The 23369-nt window shown below is 40.8% G+C and overlaps 1 protein-coding gene across 4 annotated transcripts in view; it reads right to left on the minus strand.

Annotated features, from left to right (window-relative positions):
• The window catches only part of MDN1 (midasin AAA ATPase 1), a 181298-nt gene that overhangs the window by 80387 nt on the left and 77542 nt on the right, over positions 1–23369 (minus strand). For 3 of the 4 annotated variants that reach the window (XM_058435398.1, XM_058435399.1, XM_032155328.2), the window contains 12 exons: positions 23155–23293; positions 21456–21594; positions 21034–21164; positions 18118–18262; positions 16222–16351; positions 10247–10465; positions 8429–8626; positions 6637–6845; positions 5542–5664; positions 2910–3107; positions 927–1034; positions 372–560 (listed from right to left, as the gene is read on the minus strand). In XM_058435398.1, the coding sequence (XP_058291381.1) occupies positions 372–560; positions 927–1034; positions 2910–3107; positions 5542–5664; positions 6637–6845; positions 8429–8626; positions 10247–10465; positions 16222–16351; positions 18118–18262; positions 21034–21164; positions 21456–21594; positions 23155–23293 (1928 nt within the window). The remainder of the gene's footprint in view (positions 1–371; positions 561–926; positions 1035–2909; positions 3108–5541; positions 5665–6636; positions 6846–8428; positions 8627–10246; positions 10466–16221; positions 16352–18117; positions 18263–21033; positions 21165–21455; positions 21595–23154; positions 23294–23369) is intronic. The other variant, XM_058435400.1, reaches the window with a different exon arrangement.

Consider the following 23369-nt stretch of genomic DNA (forward strand, 5'->3'; position numbering starts at 1 on the left):
GGATCGCCTGAGACAGGTGGATCGCCTGAGACAGGTGGATCGCCTGAATTCAGGAGTAGAGACCTGCCTGACCAATATGATGAAACCCCATTTCTACTAAATACAAAAAATTAGCCGGAACTGGTGGCTCATGCCTGTAATCCAGCTACTTGGGAGGCTAGGGCAGGAGAATCACTTGAACCTGGGAGGAGGCGAAGTTGCAGCAAGCCAATATTACGCCATTGCACTCCAGCCTGGGCAACAAGAGTGAAACTCAGTCTCAAAAAAAAAAAAAAAAAAAGTCTTGCTATTAGTGTGAGTATGTCCTTTCTCACCCACAGGAAATCAACTTTCAGATGGAAAGAAATATAAATACCAAGTGTGAAACTCACCTTTTTTTTGTCTTCTTCGGTTCTCATTCTTTCACCATAGACCAAAAACACATGCTGACCAGGATCGTAACACCCAGGGGACTGGTCAACCAGCATCAACTGACACCAGCGGAAAAGGTCCCGGAGGTTGAATTCCCAGGGTCCTCCTTTTTGCCCCCATTTCTTCTCAACAGTCACTTCATGATCAATCTAGAAAAAAAACATCCTGATTGGGAAACATGCCCTGCTTACTACTAGGCACTGCATTAAGTACTAGGAATGTACTACAAAAGCATATGTAATCTGAAACAAAAATTAACAGGCTTGATTCAGAGCCTCTTTCTCAAGACTTCCAAATGCCTGGCATATCCTCTAAGCATTAACACTGGTAGTCACAATACAGAAATGAATTACTGGAAGCCTCCACTACATAGTGTGCCTTCACTAGAAACCTGTAGAATTTAAAGTAATTTTTTTTAGTTAGAGATCCTGATAATTTGGTAGAACTCTATGTTGAAAAAATGCTGGTTCAAATACAGCCAGAAAAAAAAGAAACCAATACATGTAGGTACTTACTTGGTTATTGAAAGCAACCATTTTCTTAACAATATTTTTCTCAATGGCTGGAAACAAAGTACTGGCAATGAACTCCATGTCAATTACTGTAAGGGGATCAACAAAGACCTAGAAATCCAAAAATAACATGAAGAAATGCCTTTGTTTCTCTTCACCAAACACTAGAAATGACTACCATGTCTTATTATGCAAAATCTTTAATATTAAGTAACAATACATGAGAAATACAATTTTCAGTTATAGAAATTTCTTTGTGTTTTGAGAATAAAGAACCACAAAATCTTCTAAATACAGCAGAGTAGAGGTTTTAAGGTCTATTCTAGTGAATTAAAGAAAAAAGAGGCCCAGTGTGATGGCTCACACCTGTAATCCCAGCACTTTGGGAGGCCAAGGTGGGCAGATCATGAGGTCAAGAGATCAAGACCATCCTGACCAGCACGATGAAACCCTGTCTTCACTAAAAATACAAAAATTAGCTGGGCGTAGTGGCATGCGCCTGTAGTCTCAGCTACTCAGGAGGCTGAGGCAAGAGAATTGCTTGCTCCCAGGAGGAGGAGATTGCAGTGAGCCAAGATCACGCCACTGCACTCCAGCCTGGGCGACAGAGCAAGACTCCATCTCAAAAAAAAAAAAGATATATGTTATTAAAAATTTCCTATGTATAATGTAAAATGCTTTTAAATCTGGGTGGTAGATATGAGTATTCACTATAAAAGTCATCCAATTTTTCCATATGTTTGAAAGTTTTCTCAATAAAACATCCTTCTTAAGATGGCGTCTCGCAGAGGCCGGGCGTGGTGGCTCAAGCCTGTAATCCCAGCACTTTGGGAGGCCGAGGCAGGCGGATCACGAGGTCAGGAGATCGAGACCATCCTGGCTAACACGGTGAAACCCCGTCTCTACTAAAAATACAAAAAATTAGCCGGGTGTGTTGGCGGGCGCCTGTAGTCCCAGCTACTCGGGAGGCTGAGGCAGGAGAATGGCGTGAACCCGGGAGGCGGAGCTTGCAGTGAGCCGAGATCGCGCCTGCACTCCAGCCTGGGGCACAGAGCAAGACTCCGTCTCAAAAAAAAAAAAAAAAAAAAAAGATGGCGTCTCGTTCTGTCACTAAGGCTGGAGTACAATGGCGCGATCTCAGCTCACTGCAACCTCCGCCTCCCGGGTTCAAGCAATTCTGCTGCCTCAGCCTCCTCAGTAGCTGGGATTACAGGCACCCACCACCACACCCAGCTAATTTGTGTATTTTTAATAGAGACGGGGTTTCGCCATATTGGCCAGGCTGGTCTTGAACTCCTGACCTCAGGTGATCCACCTACTTTGGCCTCCCAAAGTGCTGGGATTACAGGCATGATCCACCACGCCCAGCCAATAAAACATTCCTAAAAGATACTCAGCCAATTCTTAATCATAAGAGACAGTGACACTAAAGAAATCTAGAGACATTTCCAAACCTCTGGATTGGCCAACTCTGAAAAACTGATGTTAAAACAAGTAAGCATACACATACACAGGTACCTCTCTGCATGTAAGAATAAAGGCATAAGATACCAAAATGTTAATAATGATTGACTGGGGAATAGTGGATTTTTATTCTTCATAGTAGTTTTCTGTTCCTTCTTTTCTTCAGTTAAAATTCATTATTTTCAATAAATATTTTTCTTATATATTTCAACAGATCAGAGGGACAATTTTGAAAAGGTCCAAGATTGGACTTCACCCCAGAGTGCAGTAATAGAATCCTGAAAAGGCTGGGGACCTTACTTTCTTCCAGCTGATAACACATCTAGTCTTCGGGGCAAAAGATGAAGGACAGAAGCAATGATGGGAATCAGTCACATTAATATTGATCATATAAGGACAAGAAAGAGGATCGTTAAGCTGATCCTCTCTAATTCTCATAGTGAACATCCTTAAAGGCTTCATAATAGTAGTCTTATCCCCTCACAGTCTATCTTTGGTCTCTATGGCAACAGCAAATCTTACCTGAGTGAATCTGTTAAGGAAAGACCTGGGCAAGCCTTTCCTCCCACCTCCTTGTCTAAAGGGATTCTGACACCCAAAAATCTTCGTCTTTTCATGCTGCACTTGAAAGCTCATTCCTAACTCAGGTACATAGATTTCTCCTCGGTGGTCAAAACAAGCATTGAGTCCTTCCAATACAGACTGAGAAGCCAGGTTAAGCTATTTAAAGAAGAAAGTACATATATTTGTCTCAAAAATACGTTATACAATTGCAACAAAAAGCAGGGGAATAATATGCAGCAAATAAAGCTAGAGTTATCTTCAGAAAGGGAATTTCAAACAATATTGATAACCTTCTGTATTTTTGGCTGAGCTATGATTAGTCTGTCTTCATTCTATTATTCTTTTGTTTTGAGACAGGGTTTCACTCTGTCACCCAGGCTGCAGTGCAGTGGCACAATCACAGCTCACTGCAACCTCTACCTCCAGGGCTCAAGAGATCCTCCCATCTCAGCCTGCTGCGTAGCTGTGACCACAGGTGTGCACCACCACATCCAGCTAATTCTTTTTTTTTTTGGTAGAGCCATGGTCTTGTTATGTTATCCAGGATGGTCTCAAACTCCTGGGCTCAAGTAATCCTCCAACCTTAGCTTCCCAATGTTAGAATTACAGGCATGAGCCACTGTACCTGGTCCAATTCTATTATTCTTTATTTCTCATGTACGTTAAAGAGATCTTGGCTGGTATTTTATACACACACACACACACAAACACACGTATATATACACACATACATTAATAATCTTTAAACTGAATAAATGCTCAAATTAAATTTTAAAGTTAAAAATCTTCTCAAAAGTTAAACTGTATCCATTATACGTAACCTATATTAACCTGCTCTGTAAGTAATAACTTGCAGAAAAACTTGCCAATACACAGATATTTCACTTTCACAATCTGAGTTTTTAAGATGTGTAACACAAATTAGCCAGGAGTGGTGGCTCACGCCTGTAATCCCAACACTTTGGAAGGCCGAGGCAGGTGGATCACGAGGCCAGGAGTTCAAGACCAGGCGGGCCAACACAGTGAAACCTTGTCTCTACTAAAAATACAAAACTTAGGCATTGTGGCGCATGCCTGTAATCCCAGCTACTCAGGTGGCTGAGGCAGGAGATTCACGATTCACTTGAACCTGGGAGGAGGAGGTTACAGTGAGCCGAGAACCCACCACTGCACTCCAGCCTGGGCGGCAGACTGAGACTCTGCCTAAAAAAAAAAAAAAAAAAAAAAAAAAAGAAAAAAAGAAAAGAAAAGGAAAAGAAAAAGAAATGTAACACTAATTGTAGAGGATAGATAAGGTTTGCTAACTCTTTAAATACTTTCCCATCTCAAACACTAAACAAAATCTCCAACGGGTTTCAAAGTCAGGATATAAAGTGAGTCAATACAGCTGATTTCCACCAATTTTGTAAATAAGAACAATTACAAGGGGCTCTTGTGCCAGGATGAAAAGAGCTGAATGTAGGTCTTCAGATGAGTAGTTCAGAGCTCAGGGATGTGAAGCATGTGTGGTTTGTTGGTAACACAGAAAAAGGAGATTGGGAAAATACAAGTTAATAAAATGCAAACAGGCAAAAATCAGAGCATACTACATTAGAATTTCAAGTGTCATGTTTACACAAGCACCACAAAGTACAAACACTTCTGTATATTCCCAAACAGAAGGCCTCTCTTAAATGTGCTTATAAATCTAGAATGTCTTGCCGTCCCTGAATGCAATTCCACTAAATACGCAATTTCACTAAATACTAAGTATGGTCAGTAGCCTTCAGCTTTAAAACTAGGCTTTCTCTTTTCCTGGCTAATATATATTCTATCAGACATCTTGTTCCAAAAAAAAAAAATCTGAAAAATGGAAAAAAATTCCCTCTCCTTGTTATCCCAAGAATAAAAGGCAGAAAGCAGCTCAGCAGACAGGAGTCCCACAGCACCCTCTCTGATGATCGGACCCAGGAGTCTGAACCTGGGGGACCTGTTGCAGCCTGTGTCCAAAATCTCACCTGTGACATGTACATCACTCTAATCATTTCAGCTCCACAAATATTTCTAGCCTTTTCCTGAATATTGTACACCCCAAACTGACCCAGCTCCGTATCTCTAGCTGTCAGAGATTCAGTATTTATCATGTCTCATACTCTGCTCTTTCTTCTGATGAATAATTTACCCAATATGCACATATAACTGATTGTTTCCTCATTTCGGTAGGTCATTTTGTATGTCTTTCCTTAGTCTCTCTGGTGCACTAATAAAACACGAAGTGGTTGACACTATTTGTAAAATGCCTCTAAAATAAATGCAAAAACGGCAAGCCTGTCAGAGACTAAACTAGTGACGATGCAGTTTTCCTCTGAAGGATAACTTTAAACAGTGGGAGAGTTTGTAGGTTTTATGTACAAGGGCCTCTTCTCTTTTTGTGTATTCTGCCAAGTGACCTTCCTTATTCTTAAAGGAAATTACAGAGGATCTTTTCATTAGAGAAAAGTCATCAGCGAGATCTTCCACTGAGAAATGGATTGTGAAATGAAGCTGTGAAAGGATGACTGCTCCTCACACACATAATCACCGTCTCGGGCATGACAAACAGGCCCCTCACCTCATCCAACACCACCCAATGGCCTGCCTTCAAAGCTGCCAGTAAGGGGCCATCACGCCAGGCAAACTCTCCTCCCTTGCCACCCTCAATAGGTAGATCTGCTCCAAACAGGTCTGTGATGTCCTTTGAAGGGGAAGAAATGGAGAAAAGCCATTATTACTTTAAAAATCAACTGGATTCTAACACCCTAAATCTGAAATGATAAATACTTGGGGCTAGCACCACTACTCTTCCTTCCTACACCCAAGATAGAACTAACCAATCCCAGGTCTCTTTACCAGGAGCCCAACATGCCCCCAAGAACTTTCCAACATGCTCCATATATCAATCAATTTGAGCTGGTGCTCTAGATTAACAGTTCTCAACATTGGCTGTACTTGGAATTTAATTGATACGCTTAAAAAAAAAAGAAAACAAAACCCTATTCCAAAGGATTCTCATTCAATTTGTCATCTGTACCATATTTTCCTTAGATTGTTAAAAGTCATTTTATTTCTACTACTTTTTAAAAAAAAGATTTAAGCAAAAAATTAAGTGGGGTTATATTACAATAAATACCAAAGTGGATAATTCTCTCTCGAAAGAAAATTAGAATAAAGCATCCAGAGAGAATTAATATTATAGGTGTCAGCAATTAACAAATCCAAAGAAGATTTAGTTTGGAAGGTCATGTTGCTGTGGTCTTTATTATGATATGAAATATCTGAGGGTACAGGCCGGGCGCCATGGCTTATGCCTGTAATCCCAACATTCTGGGAGGCCAAGGCAGGTGGATCACTTGACATAAGGAGTTTGAGACCAGCCTGGCCAACATGGTGAAACCCTGTCTCTACTAAAAATACAAAAATTAGCTAGGTGTGGTGGCGGGCACCTGTAATCCCAGCGATTAGGGAGACTGAGGCAGGAGAATTGCACCCACTGCACTCCAGCCTGGGCAACAGAATGAGACTCTGTCTCAAAAAAAAAAAACAAAAAAAAGAAAAGAAATATTTGAGGATACTGATAATGTAACCATTTCTGATTAGGAAACTATAAATTGACACAGACATTACTATCTATAGCTATCTCCATCAGCTGTAGGATGACCGAGCTTACCGTTTGCTCTGATAAGTTGATTCTAACAAGGGTATTTCCTGAAGCCTTTGCTAATGCTCCCACCAAACTTGTCTTGCCAACACCAGGGGAACCCTCCAGGAGAATGGGTTTCTTCAGTTTGGTAGCTCTTAGGAGCCTCTGTGCATTCATAGCAGTGGTCCCTGCACTGAGTGCATAGTCTGCAATATTATTCCTGTGTAGGACAGGTCCTTAAGTGGAGAAAAGTAAAGCCACGTATAAGCGGGACATCACCAAATCACATGTATGCATCAACTCAAGATTTTAAAAATCTACCACATGGGCTATCAGTTAGTGAAATACCATTTGCAATGAAAATGTTTAATCCCTATTTCAATATTTCCCCACATTTAGATTCATAAAATGCTTTAAAGGAATATCCAATAGCACATTTCCTTCAACAGTGCCTACTACACAGATCTCTCCATCTCCTATACACATACGTGTACATGCAAACACACACCTGTCCTTTCACAACCTACACCCTGAATCACTGTATGTACTTGTACAATTTACCTTCATAGTTACTTTCCTAAAAACCAAGTGTAAGCTAGGCGTATGGGCCACATGGTTCCACATAATCAATTTCATCCAATGTTTTTGGCCACCAAAACAATTCACACTATGTCCTTAACCCGTAAGTTAACTGATATGCAGGACTAATAACAGTCTTGTAAGATTTAACATTTGTGCCACTGTCTCTTGGAAGAAGTTTTTGTTTTGTTTTCGTTTTGTTTTTTGGTTTTTTTTTTGTACACCAGTTTGAAGGGAGTGAGGCTAGGAAAACACTTATTACCTCACCCTTGCTAGCAGAAGCAAGGACCACCTCAGTTCTTGGCCACTAGCATATATCTCCTACGCAGGAGCACTGAATCCTATGATGGTGGCTTAGAGAAGGGATTTGATGGTTAGATTATACAGCCCATCAGGGATGAAGAGAGAATACTGCTAAGGAGAGATGGAGCTCTGAGGACAGGGTCAAGGGCAATGGAACCTGGACTGGTTATGTTCACCACTGAAACCCCAGTATTTGCCACTGCAACTCCATATATTTCAGGCATTCATCAATCATTAACTTAGAGAGGACGGAGGGACAAGAAACAGATGACTCTGCTACAGAAACAACATCCTGAAAAAGTAGGAGCACCTTAGAAGTAGCTAATCTAACTGCCTCATTTAAATATTTGGTAGAGGCAATCTAGTTAGACAGAAAGAGAGGAAGAATTAGAACACAAACCCACTATCTCCTAGACTACTGCATTTCCCATTTAATCATTCACTCATCCATCAGAAATTTTCTGAGTGCCTATGACTGTGAGGCTAAATGTCAGATGCTAGGGACCAGATCAGGAATGACACATTACCAGCCTTCAAGGGTTCACAAAACCTGTTTCTGTAAAAGATGATGAGGTTGTATAGTTAAGATACATTATAGGCGAAATAGGTCTTTGCAAGCCACTTAAAAGTTTATTGTCAACATTAGTAGAGTTTAGAGCTTTACTATAGGAAAGTTCCTATTGCGGGAACCAACTAATAAAAAAATAAGCACTGTGTAAGACAATCTATTTATAGATTGAAGTCTCTATTTCCCTCTATTTTTACATGCCTGTTACGTATTTTCAACGATTCACACAATTATGGTTATTCCCAAGTCAGAATCTAACTCAGTGCAAATATAATCATGGGTATTACACATTAAAACTAAGTCACAATAAAAGCCAAGTATCTATGATCTATAGAAAAGGAAACTTCATTTTTTAAAAATCATTCTTACCCCTTGGTATAAAAAATGGATGAATTCCCCAAAGGTTATCTATTCCAGTGAATTCTTTGGCCTTCATTCTGTCATAAATCTTCAACTCATTTTTCTGATATTCTGTAAGTCGTACTATCTTGGCAAGCCTCTTGATTAGAAATTTCAGACATTCTTTTCGTGCCAAAAGGGCTGTACCAAACCCAGAGGAAGTTACCCCTAAAAGACAGAGGATCAGTCCATGAAGCAACAGTACAACACCAAGCTTCACCACCATTCAGCAGGAGCTCTAGCACAGGTTCCTGGAAAAAAGAGGCCTCAGCAAAACTGCAGCCTAAATGTGATTTCTAGTGTAAGCAGTCGTAAGAAAGAAGTCTAACACGCATCCCCCACAATCTATGGATTATCAATTAAGCAGTAGATCATTCAATAAAGCACTCTAGTCACTCAATGATAAATCAGCCTAGATACAGTACCTAATACGGCACTAGTAACCATTTTTATTTATATTTCAAATCTTCATGGCTGAAAAACCAGAACATAGTGATTTTTATGACATTAAAATAAGCTTAAAATATTCAGGCCCATTATCAAAAAATGACTACTCATGTTAAACATCGGCCAGTGCTTCTATTCACAATAGCAAAGACTTGGAACCAACCTGAATGCCCATCAATGGTAGACTGGATAAAGAAAATGTGGCACATATACAGCATGGAATACTATGCAGCCATAAAAAAGAATAAGTACATGTCCTTTGCAGGGTCATGGATGAGACTGGAAACCATCATCCTCAGCAAACTAACACAGGAACAGAAAACCAAACACCACATGTTCTCACTCAAAAGTGGGAGTTGAACAATGAGAACACATGGACACAGGGAGGGGAACATCACATACTGGGGCCTGTCAGGGGATGGGGAGCAAGGGGAGGGAGAGTGTTAGGACAAATACCTAATGCGTGAGGGGCTTAAAACCTAGATGACGGGTTGATGGGTGTGGCAAGCCACCATGGCACATATACTTATGTAACAAGCCTGCATATTCGGTTTCTCTTCAAATAATCTGATCAATCTTTTATTCTTTAATTCATAGTACCCCCCCTTTTCCTTTTTCTCCTTTTTTCCTTTTTGCCTTTGTTAAATGCCCAGGCATGCCACAATACCAGGCATTATCAATACCAGCTGACATTCCTTTCCTTATTTAAAAAAAAAAAAAACTTTCTCATTACAAACACCCCTCCCCCTTCCTCTCCACTTTCTTTTACATGCCCACCTTATCTAAAAAAATTCCAATGTCTAGCCAACCAAAATTAGTTTAAGTTATACAACCCAACCCCGACCAATAAAAGAAAAATACAAAAACAAAACTTGTGTCAAAAATAAAGGCTCTCGTGCCCTTTGTTCAAGTGTACTCTCATGGCAACTGGCCAAAAAAACACCCCTCTGCACAAAAATAAAATTGCTTTGCTAAAAACCTTTTGTTCAAGTGTTCAATTTCTTTAAAATTTTAAGCGTTATTCCTAACACATGTATCCCAGAACTTAAAAAAAAAGCCAGTGCTTCAGAAGCAAAGACATTTCAGCAGTCTTTACTCTACTCATAATTACCACTTCATATGTTTGTTAAGTACCTGGTCTACCAGCTTTGAGAAGTTGCAGTGTATCTTGTATGCCAATTACCTTTCAAAGAGTACAAACAAAAGGAAAGCCATTCTGAGTTTTAGAAATGTTCTGAGAAGTGATTCAGTAAAATAGCTGGGTCAGAGGCCTGGGCTTGCTCCTTTTCCTATGCCCCTCTATACGAGCCCCTTGTCCCCACCAGCTACCAGACAACATACCTGAACCTATTCCATCTATGTACACCAGGCATGCAGCATGGACAAAAGATGTCACAGTGGAGATGATCTCTGGCCTTTTCGAAGCAGCTTCCTCCCCCATTTTGTTCATGAAGTTAACCCAGGACAGGATATCTCTGATACTGACCACACACTTTCTGCCAAACTCTTGGTGGGTCAGCCAGTCAATGAAATCCAGCATCACTTCAGGTATGTCAGACCCTAAACACAAGAAACAAAAAAAGCATTTGCTGTTAGCGGGAGATCCCAGAACAAAAGTTCATAACCAGGGGCACACAGATGGCTTAAAAGGGGTCTCTGCTCCTTCTAAGCAAAGTTCTGTGAATGTACATAAATGCTGTTCTAACGAAAGCAGCCTGCAGCTTTGATCAAATTCCGAAAGGATTCATCAATAGCAGTCCATCCCTATCCAAAGAACAAAACAAAACCTTGGGAGTTATAGTTTTAGATACTGACCTGAAAACTGCTCAAAGAAATATTCATTTGATTCAAGTTCGGACACAGTTTTGAACTTCTATTATAATTATTTTAGAAAATATGCAAATTTTGTTATATCTTATAATTTTACTTGTATTTTAAATAAATTTATTTTTTTCCATTTAATGTAATAAAGAATGTCATCTTTTCAATGGCACTCATTCAAGTTTTTTTTTTTTTTTTTTACATCTATGCAGCAATCAGAATTCAGCAAATTAGGGGGGTTCACAAATTTTGTTTCATGAATCAAGTTGAATATTCTAATTATCACAATTTCCTATCAGATAATATTTGTCTCGAAATAAAGAAAGTAAGTAGTATATATACATTCAAAGTAATCCCAATTAAATTGAGTACTTTATAAAATGTCTTAAGTCAATAGTAGACATTTATCTCTAAAGTATGAATACCAAAGAATATTTTAAAAAGAAAGAAAAGATTAGAAGGAAGCACTGCTATAATATAAAGCACAGCAACAGCCTCCAAAGCTATATATATTGTGAATTAGAAGAAATGTAATTGGTTGGAAGAATACTGATTACAAAAAAAAAAACTTTAAAAAGAGCTTAAAATGACAAAGCAAAGGGGAAATTCCAGTAACAATGAGGAAACAAATTAAATGCTATTTCAACAACTAGATAGTAAACACTAGTACTTAGATCCACACTTCAGAGAAGAATAAATTCAAGGTAAATTTAAAAAATGAAAATGAAAAAATCCATTAATAGAAATTAAATTATGACCATTTAAGAAACAAGATCAGAGATAAATAGGTTCACATATGTATTTTTAAAACAAATATATAAAGGTAATAGAATATTAAAACCTGTGATAAATATAATAAAAAGTATCACCCCAAAAGACATAATGAATACCAAATGCAAAATGATTAATTCATTAAAAATAAAGGCCAGGCACGGTGGCTCATGCCTGTAATACCAGCACTTTGAGAGGCCGAGGCAAGCAGATCACTGGAGGCCAGGAGTTCAAGACCACCCTGGCCAACATGGTAAAACCCCGTCTCTACTAAAAATACAAAAATTAGCTGGACATGGTGGCACGTGCCTGTAATCTCAGCTACTTGGATGGCTGAGGCACGAGAATTGCTTGAACCTGGGAGGCAGAGGTTGCAGTGAGCCGAGATGGCACCACTACACTACAGCCTGGGTGACAGAGTGAGACTCTGTGTCAAAAAAATAAAAATAAAAATAAAACACAAACAATGTTTCATGTCACTAATAACAAAAGACAAGGAAATTTTAAACCTCCGCTAAACTAATAAGGATAAAATAATGGATTTCACTATATTTTTTAAAATGAGGCCAGGCACCATGGCTCCTATCTATAATCCCAGTTCAAGACCTGGCCAATATGGCAAAACCCTGTCTCTACAAAATATACAAAAATTAGCTGGCCATGGTGGTGCACGCCTGTAGTTCCAGCTACTTGGGAGGGTAAGGTGGGAGAATGGTTTGAGCCTGGGAGGCAGAGGTTGCAGTGAGTCGATATTGTGCCACTGTACTCCAGCCTGGATGACAGAGCCAGACCTTGTCTCAAAGGAAGAAAGAAAAAAAAAATGAGAGAGAGAGAGAGAGAGAGAACTCCCTGATGGAGGGACTGTGGCAAGCAGGCACATTCACTACATTGCTGGCAGTGTTGTGAATGAGACCATCTTTCTGGAGAGCAACCTGACCTTATCTAAGGAGAACTATACAGTTTCTTACCTACATTTTTAGAATATAACACAAGGAAATCATTGTAAATAATAGTTGTTTTTTGGTTTTTTTTTGAGACAGAGTCTCATGCTGTTGCCCAGGCAGGAGTGAAGTTGTGTGATCTCAGCTCACAGCAACCTCCACCTCTTGGGTTCAAGCGATTCTCCTGCCTCAGCCTCCCGAGTAGCTGGGACTGCAGGCGCGTGCCACAACGCCCAGCTAATTTTTGTATTTTTAGTAGAGACGGGATTTCCCATGATGGCCAGGATAGTCTCAATCTCTTGACCTCGTGATCTGCCCGCCTCGGCCTCCCAAAGTGCTGGGATTACAGGTGTGAATGACCGCGCCCAGCCGATAGTTGTTTTAATGAAACAGAATGGTTCATTAAAGTATTGACTAATGTACCAATACTTGGTACATTAACCAATGTAATACAGAAGTATTGTTTACAAAAGTTTGAGATTGTAAAAAGCAGTTCATGTGCCTTTCACAGTTCAATTTTTTTTTAAACACATCAATTTCACAGAACCTTTTTCTTTTTTTTTTAAAGAGATGGGGTCTCACTCTGTTGCCCAGGCTGGAGTACAATGATATAATCATAGTTCACTGTAATCTCAAACTCCTAGGCTCAAGGGATTCTCCCACCTTGGCTTCCTGAATAGCTAAGATTATAGGCATGTACCACCATGACTGGCTTTTAGAATCTTTTGTTTTGTTCATACTATGAATATATGGATAATACTACTACAGAGATTTGTGAACTAAAAATACTAGAGAAATCAAGTAGAACCCACAGTGGTATTTATATACTCATTAAGATAATACAATAAATATAAGTACTACAATTAGGATCAGAATTCAATTTAGAAGGACACTATTAGTTAAAATATTAAATTCGGCCGGGCACGGTGGCTCATGCCTATAAACCCAGCACTTTGGGAGGCCAAGGTGGGTGGATCACAAGCTCAAGAGATCGAGACCATCCTTGCCAACATGGTGAAACCCCATCTCTACTAAAAACACAAAAATCAGCTGGGCGTTGTGGAACACGCCTGTAGTCCCAGCTACTCGGGAGGCTGAGGCAGGAGAATTGCTTGAACCCGGGAAGCGGAGGTTGCAGTGAGCCAAGACTGCACCACTGCACTCTGGCCTGGAGACACAGCAAGACTGTGTCTCAAAAAAATAAATAAATTCATCAAATCTTAACTATCTTTAAAGAAAATCTAAAAACAAAAAGCTATGTCTAGTTTCCTGTTTTATATTTCACAATTTTTTAAAGAAGTTTTTATGTTGTGCCTTCCTGATCTATTTCTAGAAAATAAAACTGCTGTGAATTATTAAACCACTTCCCTTATTCACCATGCTCCCTTCAAGGTCTCTAATGCCTCCCTGGGAAGTCTGCTGCTGTGTAGCCTAGAAAGCCTGGAGTAAACAAGCACCTAAGGACAAGGTGTGGGGCTCAGAGGTAAGTCCTCAGGGCTCCCATGCTTGCATGGAGCACACTGGTGATGCAGCAAGCATGGTCGTGACAACAACTGAACCCTCTGTCATTCTTATCACAATCCAAATAACAAAGGAATAAGCACAGCCCATAGGAGATGAAAAGGTAACTTCCTGAAGGAATCCAGCCCCTACACAGACCCAAAAGACAAACCATGCTTGGTTAACGATTTCTGTCTTCAGGCCTGCTTTGGTCTTCTGGCTCCTGCCTATAGTTCCCAGCACTTACGGAGGGCAAAGCAGGCGGGTCACTCAAGCCCAGGAGTTCCAGACTAGCCTGAGCAACATGGTGAAACCCCGTATCTTAAAAAAACACAAAAATTAGCCTGGCGTGGTAGTGCATGCCTACAGTGCCAAGTATTTGGGAGGCTGAGACAGGAGAATCACTTGGGCCCAGGAGGTCAAGACTGCTGTGAGCCGTGATTCCACCACTGCACTCCAGCCTGGGTGACAGAGACCTTGTCTCCCCACAACCCCCCAAAAAAGTCTGTATTATACTTCTTCTTTTACTGGAATTCTCACAATAAATGTGCTGCTGCAAACAGCACACAAGAGTCACGGGTTCTGAGTTCTGAGGCTCTGAGCCTGGGCCTTAGACCAACATTAGTGGCATCACCTGAGGCCTTATTAGACAGACAAATTCTCTGCCCCTGCTGAATAAGAAACACTGGGTGTGGGGCCCTGTAAGCTGCATTTCAACAAGCCCTCCAAATGAGTCTGACAACTAACTATAGGCTTAGTCAGTTCTTGTGCCACTGGGTGACTGTGATATTGGTAGAGACTGCAGAGAAAAAAGGAAGTTCAACAAGGCATGGGGAATTCTGGCCATTCAAGCAGCAGTGTGCGTACCTATAAATGTGGCAGTTCACCATGGGCCATTCTTAAAAAGAAGTCTTTGCTCAGATGACTAAAGAGTCAGTCGTCCCTAAAACACCACAGGTGAGAATGGGTTCCATGCAGATTAGATGCTCTCCACAGCTACCCTACTCATTTTAGAAACTGTGTGGTAGGGCACCTTTAAAAAGTGGAACATAGCCATGAATCCCAATTTAAAAGAAGCAGATATCTTTTTTTATATTCTTTAAGAATATAAAAATGATCCAAAAAACTATGTTTTTAGTCTTGGAACCAGATCTGGGTTCTAAATTTATTCCATTGAATGTCTAAGATAAATATGCACACATCAAACCAATACAGGCTTCAAAAACAAAAAGAACCATATAGTAAGAGTGTTGACTCTTACTGGATATTTTAAATTGTTAATTCTGGGTTATGGATACTAATCTATTTTCCTTAGGCTTGAGATTTTTCATAATAAAATTTATTTATTTATTTTGAGATGGAGTCTGTCGCCCAGGCTGGAGTGCAATGGTGCAATCCCAGCCTTTTTTTTTTTTTTTGAGATGGAGTCTGGCTCTGCTGCCCAGGCTGGAGTGCAACGGCGCGATCTTGGCTCACTGCAACCTCCATTACCCAGGTTCAAGCGATTCTCCTGCCTCAGCCTCCCAAGTAGCTGGGATTACAGGCGTCCACCACCATGCCCAGCTAATTTTTGTATTTTTAGTAGAGATGGGGTTTCGCCATGTTGGCCAGGCCGGTCTCAAACTCCTGACCTCAAGTGATCCGCCCACCTTAGCCTCCCAAAGTGCTGGGATTACAGGGGTGAACCACCACACCCGGCCAAAAAAATTTTTTTTTTTTTTTTTTTTTTTTTTAGCGCGTCGGCTAGCTGTCGCCCAGGCTGGAGTGCAGTGGCGCAATCTCGGCTCACCGCAAGCTCCGCCTCCTGGGTTCACGCCATTCTCCTGCCTCAGCCTCTCCGAGTAGCTGGGACTACAGGCGCCCGCCACCACGCCCGGCTAATTTTTTGTATTTTTAGTAGAGACGGGGTTTCACCGTGGTCTCGATCTCCTGACCTCGTGATCCGCCCGCCTCAGCCTCCCAAAGTGCTGGGATTACAAGCGAAAAACTTTTAAATAAGTGAAAGAATAAGATGTTCATTGATGACAACTAATGAAATGCAGCTGAAATTCTACAGCCATTGTGTCAAGTGGTAATGATGAAAATATGAAGATGGGACACTTTAACAGAAGGTAACAGAATAGTACCATATTCTCCTTGTCTACTTTGTTTCATTTATCTATCTCCTTTCTTCTTATAACACACCATATACACATAGGGCTAATGTCCTGTAAGAGATCCCTCAACTCCCAACACAAACCCTGCTATGATCCAATACTACCATCACCACCTGCAAACTCTCACCTTTAGGATCTATTCTGCCCAGACACAATCCTGGACGAAGATTATGATTGATTATCCGAATTAAATCTTCACGGCTTGTGCTTTGAGGGCACCATATTTCTGTAAACCGGTTTCTTAAGGCAGGAGACAGCTATAAGAAACACAAAACTCCAATGTGAATTTTTAAAACTGTAAGGAAAGCTGGAAAACAAGTCTTGAAAGAATGTTAGCTGTTAAGTCCAGCAAATACTACACACTTTTTTTTATTATTTCTACTATCAGATATAATTAATTAAAGATGTACTTTGTCTTGACTCCTTATATTCCATGACACCTTCCAGTATCATCATCACTTTCTTAATAGACATGGTCCAGAGGCCTTATAGACTAAGTGGTGGAAGCAGGATTCCAGCTAGTCCCAGTCAAAGCTGAACTCTTCCCCTTAAGCAAAGATTCTTCCTTTTACTTTACCTTTACTTTGCATCAAGTACCTAAATAATACTTCAGAGAAAATAAACACCTGTCTTCCCACAGAGAAGGGCAGTCTGATGTAGGAGGAAGAAACTTCCTTTATGTAGCTCAAAGAGAGTGTGATTTTAAAAAGTATATATTCTACCTCTTGAATAACAAGAAATTGTTTAGCCACTCCAGTCTTAGGGCCTTTGCCCCTGTAGATTCCTTTTCCCTCCACAAGGTCAGTTGACACTATTCACAAATGTTTGCAATGCCACATAAGCATCATTATTGGTTTGTCTGATTACTTTCTTACTACTTTCCTTTTACTTGATGATCATCTATCTGGTCTACCACAGAGGCCCAGGAATAAATATGTGTGTGTACCTCATCAGTATCCTAGACAACCAGTACCTCTGGTGTCCAGCATCCTACCTTGCTCTGCTTGTTAGGCATGCGATACTAAAAAGTAACTTTCCCTTGGGTAAAAGTCAGCAAGCATTGACTTAAGGAAAACAAGATAATCTGACAGCCAAGCTAATATACACAAACTTGAAATCAGACCTCTCTGTGGCATTTCTACTTGCCCAGAAGCCAGTTTTTATATTTTGAATGCAATGTATTTTATTCCCTCTCTTCAGAGCATATCTTGAAGCACAGAGACAATCTTTCATCTTATGTTACTGAGGAAACCTAGGCCCAAAATATCATTTCAGCTACCCACCAAATTACCAACACTCTTAATTGTCTTATTTAAGATCAACTCCTCTGTTTCTTCTCATCATCCCTGACCTGTTACATCACTCTCTTCCTAACTTTAACAGACTGGGATCCAACACGTAGTGCTGACTTCTCCACTGAAAGGTTTCTTGAGCCAGAAACCAACAAAGTTGTTAGTTCCTGAATATATCTGAATACAACCCTCTGAAGATAGGAACTGCCCTCCGCCCTTTACTTTACGAGCAGTCAGAAAGCGACACACATAACCCTTACGAGAACAAATAAGCTCCATCTACAAACCAGAAGAGGGTTCCTGTTGTGACTTTTTGTCACTTTAAAACCATCCATGAAAGCAGAGGTGTGTTTAAGAAAGTGGACTCTAAAAACAGAGGTTAAATTTAAATTTCAGATCCAACTTTTCTCATCCATAAAACTACAATAATAACTTTCTTACAGAGCTCCTGTGAGCTTGCTCAGGGTGACATATGTAAAGGGCTAGGCAAAGTGACTGTAACAATGACATTTCAGGCACATACACAAAGTGAGATATCAAATAAGGAAATATTTGTGTCAGAATTGTTTTCTAACCCAATAATTATTTTAAAATATTTTTGGGTTTTTACACTTTTTACCCAGTTTTTACCTAACATAAAATTCCAAATCCATTATTACATACTATGTTTACGAGTACCAGTAAGCTGAGGTCAAAACCTAGAAAGAAAATGTGCATCAGAAAAGTTTTACCTCCTTTTTTCCAAAGTCACCCCCAGGGTTCATGGTTGCCAGAATACGAAATTTTTTCCCAGCAGTCAACAGCTCTACTTCACTATCCTTGTCCTCTGGACTGCCTTTTTCAGCTAATACCAGAGACTTTTCTACTTCAAGGACACTAAAAGAAAAATTGAAGAACAGTGAAAAGGGCTTATACAACCTTTCTGTTTTACAGTCTTCAATGCTCTTTAAAACAAACAAACAAAAAAGTTGTCTCCTCTCTACTGAATTTTTACTTTAGTTAATGGTTTCCTATCACAAATTTTAAAATGACTCACTATCCCAATTCCTGTGTAATAATGGCTATTTCTGATCAAGAAAAAAAAAACTTTTCAACTTATAAACTATTAAGGCATTGGTCTTAAAAATGAGTAACTTGCAAGAAAACAAATTGCATGCATTATCATAATAGCCAACTAGAAAGAACTCAAATATCATCGACTGGTGAATGGATAAACAAAATGTGGTATATCCAATACTATTCAGGATAAAAAGGAACAAACTAATAATATGTGCTGAAATAGGAATGAACCTCAAAACATTAATGCAAAGTAAGAGAAGAGAACTTTTATCTGAAATACCCAGAAAAGAAATCTACAGAGACAAAAAAGAGATTAATCAGAAATTTAGTGTAATGCGCACAAAGAATTCTATTGAATGATGGAAATGTTGTAAAACTGGATTGTGGGCCGGGCGCAGTGGCTCTCGCCTGTAATCTCAGCACTTTGGAAGGCCAAGGTGGGGAGATCACTTGAGACCAGGAGTTGGAGACCAACCTGGTCAAGATGGTGAAACCCCATCTCTACTAAAAATACAAAAATTAGCAGACTGTGCTGGCTCACGCCTGTAATCCCAGCTACTCGGGAGGCTGAGGCACAAGAATCACTTGAACCCGAGAGGCAGAAGCTGCAGTGAGCTCAGACTGTACCACTGCACTCCAGCCTGGGCAATACAGCAGGATGCTGTCTCAAAATAAAACAAACACAAAAACTAAATTGTGATGGTTGCAAAGCTTGAAACCACCTTTGCAAAAATTATGAGTGAGAAAAAAATCTAACAAAAAGTTATGACAGTAAAAAAAAACACAAAAACCTGTCCTAACTGACTCCATCTTTCTTCTAGCCTCCAAGCTGCCCTTGTTCATTCCTGGGTGTAGGCCAAGTAAACTATGGGAGAAATTTAGTTTATAGTTTAACTTTAAAACAAAAGTAATAGCCCCTCCCCAAAACTAACCCCCTCCTTCATAAAACTAACCACAAGGTTAAAATTACGGCTCAGGACATAGCCAGAGGTCATAAGATTCATAACCTTCCCAATTGCTCCTATAAGATAACATCTCTATTATAAAACCTAAGATGAGTGTTTAAGGTACTTTTCAGACCCTGATTCTGATAAAACGGCTAGCACCACCTGGAATGGAAACCCATACCAAGAAGTGGCTCAACAGGTCTTATGATCCCATGAACTTATTCAGGGCAAAAAGATAGCTCAACTTCCTGTGATTTCAACCCTGTCCCAACAGCATTCCCCATTCTCTAGGCCTCTGACCCTAGCCTCCGCTGGGCACAGTGGCTCACACCCGTAATCCCAGCACTTTGGGAGGCAGAGGCAGGAGGATCACTTGAGGTCAGGAGTTCAAGACCAGCCTGGCCAACATGGCGAAACCCCATCTTTACTAAAAATACAAAAATTAGCTGGGAGTGGTGACACGTGCCTGTAGTCCCAGTTACACAGGAGGCTGAATGAAAAGAATGGCTTGAACCCAGGAGGCAGAGGTTGCAGTGAGCCAAGATCACATCGCTGCACTCCAGCCTGGGTGACAGAGGTAGACTCCGTCTCAAAAGACAAACAAAAAACCGCTAACCTCCAGGCCGGGCGCAGTGGCTCACATCTATAATCCTAGCACTTTGGGAGGCCAAGGTGGGCAGATCGCCTGAGGTCAGGAGTTCAAGACCAGCCTAGCCAACATGGCGAAACCCCATCTCTACTAAAAATGCAAAAATCAGCTGGGGCTGATGGCACACATGTGTAGTCCCAGCTACTCAAGAGTCTGAGGCACAAGAATCAAACTTGGAAGGCTGAGGTTGCAGTGAGCTAAAATCACACCACTGCACCCCAGCCTGGGAGAAAGAGCAAGACTCTGTCTAAAAAAATAAACAAACAAACCCCTATCTTCCAAATTTTCAGGGAAGCTGATTTGAGTAATAAACTCCTGTCCTTCCACTTGGCTAGCTCCGCAACTACTAAATTCTTTCTCTACTGCAATACCACTAACTCAGTGACTTGGTTCTATGCATATAGCTTGCAAGAAGAACCCATCATGGGATTATAAACGTACTAAAACTCACTGAATTATACATTTTATGATATGTATACCTCAAAAGAGAAAAAAATGAGTGTTACTACGTCAAGATTCATATTGGTCTGAGGTTGATGATGGCTTATAGCCATGGGTCTAGGATTCTGACTACAGTTCTTTCAAAATATTAAGACAGTAGGCATATAATTCACCTTAAAAAATAGTTTTGACTTTGGCTCATGTTTTAGCCCTGCCATTCCACGATCCCATCGTTCTGATTATTGATAGCAAAAAAACCCTAGAAATTTAGGAAACATTGAATGCTAAAGCCAAAAGACATGGCAATACATCAATAATTTCAAGCATTTACTAAGGTGCACCTATGAGAAATATTACTGTGCACAAGATTTAATATCTATAAAAATCACATCAATCACCTGAGCCCAGAAGTTTGAGGCTACAGTGAACTATGATCATGACACGGCACTGCAGCCTGGGGTGACAGAGTGAGAACACTGTCTCAGGAGAAAAAAAAAAAAAATCACACCAACAAAAATATCAAACACAAGGCAAATCTCTCAGGCATGTACCTGTTGAGTCTTTCCAAGACAGAGTCATCGGCCAATGAGATCTCATCCAAGAGGAAAAAGCCATCCTCCTTCATGGCCTGAACCAGAGGCCCATCACGCCACTCAAAGAGTCTTGATGTGTCGATTTCTTCCTATAAATTGAAAAAGTGGGGAAAATTAAAGGGCAGGTGGCTCCACAGACAATATACATGCAGCTGGCTGATGTTTCCAGGAGTGAAGTAGGCATTCTGAAGAAAGAATCTGAGAACAGGAGATAGAACTTGCACACCAGAATGCTTGTGAAGGCCCTTGTAGATCAGAGAAAATCTGCAGATATGCACATTTAACCAAACCAGAACCCAGCTCCAGAAACCCCACCACTGACTCATGCACAGCTAACTGCAGTTTTTTAAAATAACAGGAACACTTGCTGCTAGACAAACCTTGTCGTTTGGCTTTTGTCTCACTGGCCGCAGGCCACCCAGGAAGTCTGATGTCTCCATGTGTAAGTGGCAGCTGACAGAGTATAATTTCTGATTTGCCAAGGCTGCAAATACCTGACAGATAGTAGTTTTCCCACACCTGTTAGAGATATGCAACTGATTAACAAGACATGTGTTTCAAATACACATCCATAAACACCCCCCTCAGCAAAGGAGAAGAACCACTGTGGGAGTCTCAATGCAGCAGGCAAACAGTGCTGGCCAATGTGGAACCTCAACCCCAGGCTCATGGCACCCCTCTGCACGACTGCACTCTCCCACATTCTTATCCAGAAGGTATGTACTGCACAAACTCCAACCTAGTTCTATCAACAACCACCGGCTGGCCGCAGTGGCTCACGCCTGTAACCCTAGCACTTTGGGAGGCTGAGGCAGGAGAATCACTTGAACCCGGGAGGCGGAGGTTGTGGTGAGCCGAGATCACGCCATTGCAGTCCAGCCTGGGCAACAAGAGAGGAAAGCCTTCTAAAAAAAAAAAAAAAACCACCACCAAGAGAGGGAAAAGAAATCTAATCCTTATAGACTTGACAGACTTTCAAGAGACACTAGTTTATCTCCTCTTCTCTACATACGTATAGAATGAATCTCACTGTTTAAAAGAACTAAATAGACAAAAACTGCCCTCAATGCAATGAAGCAAAAAATCATTCTTGCCAGGTACAGTGTGGCTCATGCCTGTAATCCCAACACTTTGGGAGGCCAAGGCAGGAGGATCACTTGGGCCCAGGAGTTCAAGACCACTCTGGACAACATAGTGAGACTCCATCTTTTTTTTTAGTCAGAGCTTCACTCCTGTTGCCCAGGCTGGAGTGCAATGGCACGATATCAGCTCAGTGCAATCTCTGCCTCCCAGACTCAAGCGATTCTTCTGGCTCAGCCTCCTGAGTAGCTAGGACTACAGGCAGACGCCAACACAACCAGCTAATTTTTGTATTTTTAGTAGAGATGGGGTTTTGCCATGTTGCCCAGGCTGGTCTCGAACTCCTAAGCTCAAGTGATCCGCCTGCCTCAGCCTCCCAAAGTTCTGGGATTACAGGCATGAACCACCACAACCAGCTGAGACTCTGACTTTACAAAAAAATTTAAAAATTAGCCAAGCGTGGTGGTGCATGCCTGCAGTCCCCGCTACTTGGGAGGCTGAGCCAGGAGGATCACTTGAGTCCAGAAAGTCAAGGCTGCAGTGAGCCGTATCGCACCACTGCACTCTAGCCTGGACAACAGAGTAAGACCCCATCTCCAAAAATAATAATAATAATAAAGCCATTATTTTCCATTAACAAAGAACCTAGTCTGAAGGTAGAGGAAACTAAACAGTAACAGATCTCTTAGTTTCTTTTTTTTTAGGGTACACGTGCAGAATGTGCAGGTTTGTTACATAGGTAGTATACATGTGCCATGTTGGTTTGCTGCACCCATCAACTTGTGATTTCCATTAGGTATTTCTCCTAATGCTATCCCTCCCCCAGCCCCTGATCTGCTCTTAGTTTCTTCTTAAAAAAAAAAAAAAGAAAGAAAGAAAGAAAAAAGAGGAAGGAGGAAAGAAGGGGGGATTAATACTTTCATGAGTTCTTCAGCGATAACTCAAGTAATCCTATGGAATTGAAATGAACCCTCATGAGTCACTGTCACAGATCTTTACCCAGTGTCTCCAACCAGCAGCACAGGTTCACCAAATTCCAATGCCCTTCCCACTAGCATTGCGAGTCTCCGCATGCCCTCAGTCCACACGATGTGGCCGAAGTTAGACTCCAGTGTGGATATCTGAGTAGACAATTTACCTATCCAAGGAAAAATAAATATTTAGATTCTAATGAGTACAACTCAAATCATACTCCTCTAGGGATTTTGGCCTAC

Source organism: Hylobates moloch, unplaced genomic scaffold, assembly GCF_009828535.3.
Source record: "Hylobates moloch isolate HMO894 unplaced genomic scaffold, HMol_V3 SCAFFOLD_2, whole genome shotgun sequence".
NCBI classification, from domain to species: Eukaryota; Metazoa; Chordata; class Mammalia; order Primates; family Hylobatidae; genus Hylobates; species Hylobates moloch.